Here is a 9,071-nt window from a genome sequence, read left to right on the forward strand (position 1 = left end):
TACTTGTTATATTAGTCTTCGCATCCATCTCACGTTAAGAAAACCATTCCTTTTTCTCAGTTTCTAAGACTTTGCCGTTTATGTAGTGATGACTCTGATTTCCACCACAAATCAGTTGTCCTCGAATGAAAAACAATTGAGTGTGAGCACTAGTTCGGCTAAGCGTAGTAGTGTTTCAGATTCAGGTTCCTTAACAGTACGTTGATCAAAAAAATGTTTAAGGGCCAGAAGACCTTCGCCATTAGGAATGACAGTGTAAAGAGACGTAATATCTATTACGTATATTATTATACGTACATTAGAGTTATGTATCCAACTAAATTTACATCATCATTGCCCATAAGTGTCACCTACGGACATTGTTATCCTCGTAGTATGCAAGAAATTTGTCACCATGGACTTACCCAACGGCCTTCTTTGCCACAGGTCTCCCACAGCTCAGGGGTGGAGCGTCCCAAGCACTTGATCGCAAGGTCGTAGGTTCGACTCTTATAGGCAGCATCTGGAGTTTTCTTTTCCCTTAAACTGTGCCTGAGTCATTTTCTTAATAACATCTTTCTTCACTGAAAATATGAAATTAAACTCAAAATTGACCATCTTTATTTACATCATCACTGCACGCAAGCATCACATGGACATTGCCTTCCTTGCAATATGCTGGACGTTTGTCATCATGGACCCAGTTAAACGGCCTAGGTTCCACGAGTTTGTTATAGCTCAGCGGTAGAGTGTCCGAAGTATCAATCGGAGGGTCGTTGATTCGACTCCTATCGGTATCACTAGGAGTATAATTTTTTCGGATCAATTTTACCATAGGTAGTGTCGACCGACATGGCGACCGACATGTCGACCGACATGTCGACCGACATATCGGTCGATATGTCGGTCGACAGTTGGTCGATAGTCGGTCGATAGTCGGTCGATAGGTCGGTCGATAGTCGGAAGATAGTCGGAAGATAGTCGATCAATATGTCGACCGACTGTCGACGACAGATGGAGTGTCGTGTCTCGGTGGAATATCGGTCAAGTGTCGGTGGAATATCGGTCAAGTGTCAGTGGTCTATCGGTCGAGTGTCGGTAGTCTATCGGTCAAGTGTCTGAACTTTATCGGTAAATATAGTTTGAACATCGCTCGTGTGGTTGTGTATTGTTGCAGTGTCGGTATTGAAAAATTTGATTTGAAGAAAAATTTGATTTGAAGAAAAATTTGATTTGAAGGCATAAATTTTCAGGTCCGAACCCACCTAACTCATGACTACTCGAAGGCCTGTACTTCCTATTTTCTTACCTTGGACTTGTGATTAAACTTTGATTCGTCGATCTGCACAATCACACCTGGTCCGCCTAACTGTGGGATCGGGTGACGCAACAATGCTTCCCATGCAACTTTCCGATACTTTCGTGCGAACTTGACCATAACTTTCTGTGAGGCCGTTCCTTCAATTTCCATCATTCGTAACGAACTCTTGTGCGCCCATTTCCAGAGAAATTGCAACTGCCCTGCGATTGAAATTTTGCTTCCAGAGAAATACGAATGTACTCTCACTGACGAAGAGCGTCGACAATGGTGACATCTCCTGTTGAAAAGTGAAGTTTAAGCTATATAGGTATGTCCCGTTCCAAGGGTATAGATTTTGACCATTTTGGTCTGAAATAGGGTGTTGTTTTTGAATTTGAAGCCCTTCCCAAGAGTTTACGAAAACCGTTTACAAACCGTTATCGCAAATCCCGGGTCCACTCCAACTGGTCTGAAATAGTTGAAAGCTATCGAATTTTAGCTCAGGTCAGCAAGGAAAATCTGTAGTTAGATTAATTAAAATTGGAATTGAAATTACTTACCAAATGCGTCCCCATTGCGCAGATAGCGAATGAGACGCATTGCATTCCTACAATTCCCGCAGTTGACATTTCTTTTCAGTAGCCTGTTCCTTTGCAACGAATTTATAATGCGGAGTTTTCCTCTACTGCTTTTTGCAAAAATAAGGGGACAAAGAACTTCTCGAAAAAAGTGGGGCATTTTAGGAAGCTTGGCTTTTGATATACGGCCTCATTAGATCCCTCAGTTCCTCGGCCAGGACCTTACCTATTCCATGGTGGCGGTAAGCAGAACCCGCAGTACCCGCTTTTGAGCACAAATGCTCTACAATTTATGCCAGCCTCACTGTCCTGTGCTTACGGCGATAGCGGGTGCTTGGCTGCTGGATTGTCCGGATTAACACAATCCGTCACATCCTCTCCATTTGTCGAGACATTAGTCGCATCCTCTGAAAGAAACGTCGTCTCCTTCGAAGAAATATGGCGAGAATCAGTACGAGAGAAGTCATTCAAAATGCTTCGTCTCCCGCCATTTTTTCAAAGTTGCGTGCTTTTGTAATTTGAATCTTCTGAGTAAACAGCTCAAATTTCACAGTGAAAACAGATGTCGTTTAACTAGTAAATGTCGGTCTGTAAACAAACACCTAGAAAGAATGTTCAGCTAGCTAATCGGCCTAGTGAAAACACAGCCCAGGACTTTAATAAACCACGAACAGCGAGAGGCACCGTGTCGCAAAACCCCCCATTGCTCTTGTACTTCATGACCAAGACCAATGATCAAAACGTATTTTCATAATCAATCAGGTACAATGAAATAAGCCCAGTATTGCAGGCCCATAGGAAAAACTGCTAACAAGAAAAATTGACTACGGCCTGGAAACGCAAACTGAAATTGATATAAGTTTTACATCTGTTCTTTGTTCACAAAATCCAACACCCAAGTTTGCGGCAAAAAAGTAATTAGCGCGGGAGATTAGTCCTTTGAAGAGTTCGCAAGTAATTGAACCATGTAACTTTTACACTTTTTTAATGTGAGAATTTCAGACAGAAGAAATTTTCTTGGAGACATGCCACTTTCCCACACTCCATGATATCGACCCCAAGAGCGACGCGGGATAAATATATATAACTCTCAGCGAAGAGGATTCGTTGCAGTTGCATTCGGTGTATTCGAGAACATTAACGCGTTATGGCTGCACGACAAAAGACATGTATGATATGTGGCTTATCGGATGGCCACACTCTGATGGACTGCCCTTACCGCTGCGAGTTTTGCGGCGTATCGGTAAAAAATTGTGAGTGCCATGATTCTAGTATTGTAAGCAGCGTTTTGGCGTTGGAGACTCCCGAAAAGGAGGGCACAAGGACCGAAACGTCAACATCAACACCAGCACCGCCACAAGCAGCCCGTGAGAAACGTAAAGGAAGTACCGATGACTGGTAAGCAAACTATCCCTAATTATAGATTTCGTTTGCAAATAGTATATGCAGTAAAATATATGGAATACTGGAGGAAAACTATAGATAGCTATGGCCGTCGTGCAAGATTTAAAATCGAAATTTATCCTTATCAGTATGTGGAATTATGAACAGGCGAACTAGTCTATAAATGGAGCAAAATTATAGATCGCCACTAACTCCCTAACGAATAGGCCTTATTTCTTACTTTCGTATTCTCTTATTGCATTTACAGGTGTGGGACAAGCAATAAAATTGGACAAAAGAGGCCAGAAAAGACAGTGCCGGAAAAGAAATTCAAAGAAGCGAAGAATGACCTGCAGGCTGCTATGAAGCAATGGAAAAAAATCGGAAGAACTCAATAGGAAGAATGAGGAGGATATTACCAGGAAAACGATCGCCGCCTTGGAAAGACGCATCGAAGAACTTGAAGGTATGTAGAATTTTTGCACGGTTTCTTGTCAAGGCTATTGGTCCTATTGTCCGAGAGTATTTTCTGAATTATGCCTGATCATGTTTGTCATGATTTGGCGCTACTTGGTGTGTCAGACTATTATTTCGATGCTTAGAATCTATTTTCGCCTGCTGACAGGCGCTAGAAAGGGAAGGGAGAACAGTAGGAATCGGACGCGGGGAAAAAGTGTAAACACATCGTTGGGAAATCAAAAATTTTGAAATTCGGCGTTGTTTAACAGGAAAACATCTCTTTTCAATTTATTACAACTATCTTTCTAGTTTGGAAAAGTTGCGCGCAATGTTTCCTGCAACAATTCTGGGGTGGACATGCCTTGCAACATCGCTCAGATAGGGGGGCATAAGCAGGGTCCTAAAACCGCAAAACCGCGTGAAAAAGAGATGCAAATCCGCGCATAAATACGTTAAAACAGTAATACCGCATCGAGTTTTATCAAAATGCGCGGAAACCGCAAACCGCATAGTCTTGTAAAACTACAAAACCGCAAGTTAAAACAAAAATTTTCGCAAAACCGCATAAAAATACCGCAAAAACCGCATCACCACAAACCCTTATGCCCCCCTCCTCAAAACTTCAAATGTTGCATTTTCTGTTCACCGCAGGATGGTTGCGCACCAAAATGGAGCGCCACTTATCTGAACTAAAAAGACAGAGTATTTAGTAGAGATAGTAGTATTTAGAGTATCCAGATTGGCTGATTTGAATTTATTTCATATATCGTTTCTTTTTTAATTCAGTTGGCTGATAGATAAATTAAATAAACAACTAACTACTGCGTTTCACTGACGTATTTATTTATTATAATATCCCACGGAAGATGCAGGAAATGACATTTCCGCCAAAATTTGAAAATTTCCAGACCCCCCTAGTGGGGATCCTCTGCCACTCAAAATAGTTCCCTTCGGGGTACAGTTGCAAAATCGCTGGCTACGCCCCTGATACTTTCAGGGTCTTTCTGTGATACATGCTGCTCTTGATTCAACCCTGCCGTTTAGTTTCCCTCAAGCTAAACGCACTGCACTTTTTCAAAAACAAAAATAAGCGTTAAAAACATGGCAAAGGTAAGCGTATCAGGAATTTTTAATCGACAATTACAAATTCTATCGTGGACTAATAGTTTGGCCAAATGCTAAAGATATATAGACAGGTAAAAACGAACGATATAATATCCCGACGTTTCGGCGACTTCATGACGCCATTATCAAGGGTACGAATGAAAATAAATTAACAAATGCGAGTTCAAGAGTTACAACTAATTTGCATAGGGAGGTAGCTACACAAATACTTTAGCACGGATAGAATCCGTTTGCACGTTCAAACTCGGTGTTAATTGTTTGATGTAAAGCATCTCGTTGACAAGACAATCGAATTTGATAATGGCGTCATGAAGTCGCCGAAACGTCGGGATATTATATCGTTCGTTTTTACCTGTCTATGTATTACTAAATCTTTGTTAATACAAATGCTAAAGAAACCATTTTATTCGATCTTCAAACCGTACATGCAACTGAAAATGCAATATTTTTTGTAGAGTGGTTAGCAAGGGCAAGAGTGAACAGAAATCAGCTGCAACTGAAGTGGACACTGACGATGGGACAGACCAAACGTCTGATACTGACTCTGGATGGGGTTAACTAACAACTGACAAATTGCCAAAATTTTAACTGACAACTGACAAATCGCTGAAAAACTAACTGACAACTGACATTTGTGGTGGGCTTTTACTGACAACTGACAAAAGCCCGGATCGCCCTTATGTATCCTAAAAACTGGATGTAAAATAAGGACAGTTGATTTATTGTGTTCAAAGAAAGTACATTTTCCTTTACATATCAGTAGGAGTACGCCAGAGTGTCCTATTTCGTTTATAATTACCGCATATGCCATCCACATCAAGGTCGTGTGTCACATATCAGTTATATGGTCTTTGATACCCAAGTCGATCGTCAACTTACGCGATGGCCGTGAATGCTGGTATTTTAAGAGCTGTTGTAAGCTTTTACCGAATTGAGTCGGAAACTACATTTGAGCGTCACAGAAGCCGCATTTCTATCAAAGATGTTAAAACCGCACTGGCGCTGAAAAGGCACCCTACTTCGTTTCTTGGTCTAAAGGACTTGTCTAGTAAATATGGCCTCGGAGATTTTGATGTGAATCTTTATCACATGGCTCCGAAATCAGGCGGCAAAAGCGATATAATTTTGCGTTAACTACGGACGAGCAATGGAATTTGGAGCTTCCGACCATGCTGGCTGGAAAAGGAAGCGAATTAAACAGTATGTATTGGAGTGGTTTGGTAATTGGTATTGGTAGATTTATATCAGTTAATAGCCTACTCTTTATCATAAAACGCTCATGAGATGTCGACTTATAAACGCCGTCAGAATTTTCTCATTCTTGAATTCATGTAAATTATGCTTTATGTAGATTATAATGACATAGCTAAAGTGACTGTGAAAAACTTTATAATAATAATAATCATAAAAATAATGATATTTATATAGCGCCTATCCAATGATAGATCTAGGCGCTTAACATGATAGATCTAGGCGCTTGGGGCAGGAGACGTTAATTTCTTATGCACGAGATTACTATGTGATGGATGTCCTCCCCTGGGGTGGGATGGGTGGGTAACAGGACCCCCGGTGATACCAGTGTTTACTACACTGAAGGGGCTATCCTGTATAAATATAGATGTCTACTCTACTCTAACAAAGTGAGAGGAAATTCAAAATTAAAGTTAATTAAAGTAAATAAACTTAAAACTGAAGTAAAAGCATATAAAGTCTCTTTAATAATGGCTAAAGTAAAATCTTAGGTGTCTCACAAAACTCAAGTCTTACTTAAACTTCTCGAAGAAGGAATGCACCGCCTGTACAACAGCATAGCTTCAATTAACAACGATTATCTCCAAGATATTGAATTGAGCTCATTACTCACAACAGTTGTGGAGAATCTACATGCAGATTCACATTTTAACATTTTAAGCATGAGCCCGGCCTTCGCCGCATTACAGTATTCCCAAGACTTTGGATTAATTACCAAGGCGTCGTTGAAGAGAGTAACGAAATGAGCAGCCAAGTATTCATGAAAAATCCCACTATCCTGTCCCTCAGACCAGCCCAGAGTTTGCAAATGTAAACTTTATGCGACCTCTACCTTAAGTAGAGATCGAGCCCGAGATTGAAAGTGCTATGAAAGAATTTGTGGAGAAATATCGTCCCTTGAGGCAAAGGACAGTTCGGGAGGAAACTACCAAGGGCAGGGCAGGGGCTTTACCACCGGCCGTTTACACGGAGCAAAAAGATTCCACCAAGGTGGACTTGTTGGCGGGAATAGGTAACGATTTCAACTCGGGAGATCAGTCAGTACGGTTTAGCAGCGACAAAGGGGATGTTCAAGCTACTTCGAAAGGTGGGAATGTGACAGATATCACATTTGTTGAGACTGTATCGTCGAAGTGTCAGCTGCTGACGGTGCGAACACATGCAGACGAATATGACACGGACTCAGAGAACGACCGTTTCTGACCAAGAGGATGAAGATATTAGCCCAATTACGGTTTCTAGATCTGGGCGGCCAGTTCGCGCCCATTTTCGCCTGGATTTCTAAGTTACGCTTTCTCTAGTAACCTAGTTGAAAAGTAGACAAAAGAACGTTCCTTTCCAATCATTTCATCGGAGCGAACCGCAATCGAAGCTTTGTAAAACAAAACATAAATCCAATATATTATGCTAGAGGACTTTTCACAAGTTTGTTTTCTTTCTGATGATCGCACGGGAAAACGGAAGTTTTTGTTCAGAAGAGTCGTAACTGACTTAAACAATGACTGAAAGTCATTTGAAAGATCTTATTTCATTCCAGTACTAAGAAAAAGCAGTTCTTATTGTATCAGTTTTCGACTAAATTCACGAGTGTACGCTATATGTGCTTTTCAGCTAAAATTATAGGGTCTGAAAGTAATAATTAACTTGCCAAGTTAATCATTAACAGTCATTTAACTGACAAATGGCCGAAAATTTAACTGACAACTGATAAATGGCGGAAATTTTAACTGACAACTGACATTCGTAGCCCCCTATCCAGACCCTCATAATTGGGAAAAGGAAACAAAAGACGATGAAGAAGGAGCAGAGTGTGCCAAAAAAAAAGACTAAAGGTTAGCTCGTGCGCATGACTGAACAATTAGTGGATCATGGCTGATTTATATACGAGTCGAATCCAATGACACTTTTCCCCCGGGTATTTGACTTGCTCTTAAATAAATTGGTCAAAATCTCCAGTGGTCGGGGCCACAATATCTTCCACACTTTGCAGACTAAGGATTACCTTAAAATCGATTTTGAAGTTTTGATCATTAATTTGCACGGCTGGAGGGGGGGGGAGAGACTCTCTAATACAAATGACGGGGTTGCTATTGGGAAACTTTAAATTTACCCCCTAAAGGAGACTAATCTGGGCGTGGCTATAGGTTTATGGACCCCAAAAGATACCAATTTTTAGCTGTAGGTATCTTGATTTCCTTTTTTATCGACTTGGATAACCAAAACTGAATAACAGCGGGTTTCTTTATTGAAATTTATTCGGAAGCAACCTCAAAAGATAGCTTGACAGCCAGAAATGTGAGATTTTAGTCCTGAAAAACGTAAGCGAGACGACAATCCCTGATTTTACCCCTAAGCAAGACGACGATCATCCCCGTCATTTTCATGAGAGTCCCTCCCCCTGGGTTTGCACGATTACGATCATCCGTAGCCTGCTGTCTAGCCTGCATACCAGAACTGAAAGGGGAGCGAGAGAGGGAATATCCCTCGCGTTTCGCGCGCGTTACACGCGCTCAATTGCACCATCAATAAGACCTGTTGACCAAACATGACCTTATCCCTGGGAATCCATATTTTCCTTATATAATGTCGTAGTCAAAACCCATTGTGGTGTCAGGGAATCACCATATCACATTATAAACATTTACATATTATTTCAAAAACAAAAAAGGTTACATTCACCAATGACTGAACTTGAACTACTCCATTTTTTTTTTCAGAATTACCGATATCAGGATCAAATCTGGAAGGCATTCATCGAAGATATAAAGGCGTCCTCAACATTTTACAAACCATCACTGTTCCTTAACAGAAGCTATGCGACGCTTTGGCATCGCACGAAACACGTTAAGAGACTACATTGGCCTGTGTGAACTCAAGATCGTGGACCCCAAGAGATATGAAAGAATTCTGGCGACTGAGCGTGAGAAGACAGGGAAAATATCCGCCAAGAGTATTGAACGTCGTTGCAGGGTTACTTTGAAAGAACCCAAAACTCG

General features: G+C 41.1%; 1 protein-coding gene across 1 annotated transcript; it reads right to left on the reverse strand.

The window, feature by feature from the left end:
- Positions 1–1,276: 1,276 nt before the first annotated feature.
- Positions 1,277–2,017, reverse strand: LOC148717754 (uncharacterized). The gene is made up of 2 exons (XM_088742408.1): positions 1,836–2,017; positions 1,277–1,577 (listed from the first exon to the last, which is right to left on the reverse strand). The coding sequence occupies exons 1-2, from the start codon at positions 2,015–2,017 to the stop codon at positions 1,277–1,279; spliced, it is 483 nt and encodes a 160-aa protein (XP_088598534.1).
- Positions 2,018–9,071: the final 7,054 nt, after the last annotated feature.

The sequence above is a fragment of the Stylophora pistillata genome, chromosome 13 (assembly GCF_964205215.1).
Source record: "Stylophora pistillata chromosome 13, jaStyPist1.2, whole genome shotgun sequence".
NCBI lineage: Eukaryota > Metazoa > Cnidaria > Anthozoa > Scleractinia > Pocilloporidae > Stylophora > Stylophora pistillata.

Bases quoted from the DNA above. Each gene is read 5' to 3' on its own strand.
- LOC148717754 (XM_088742408.1), bottom strand. From the start codon at position 2,017: ATGCCCCACTTTTTTCGAGAAGTTCTTTGTCCCCTTATTTTTGCAAAA. The intron at 1,578-1,835 runs GTAATTTCAATT...ACTTTTCAACAG, and splicing joins AATGGGGACGCATTTGGTAA to GAGATGTCACCATTGTCGAC.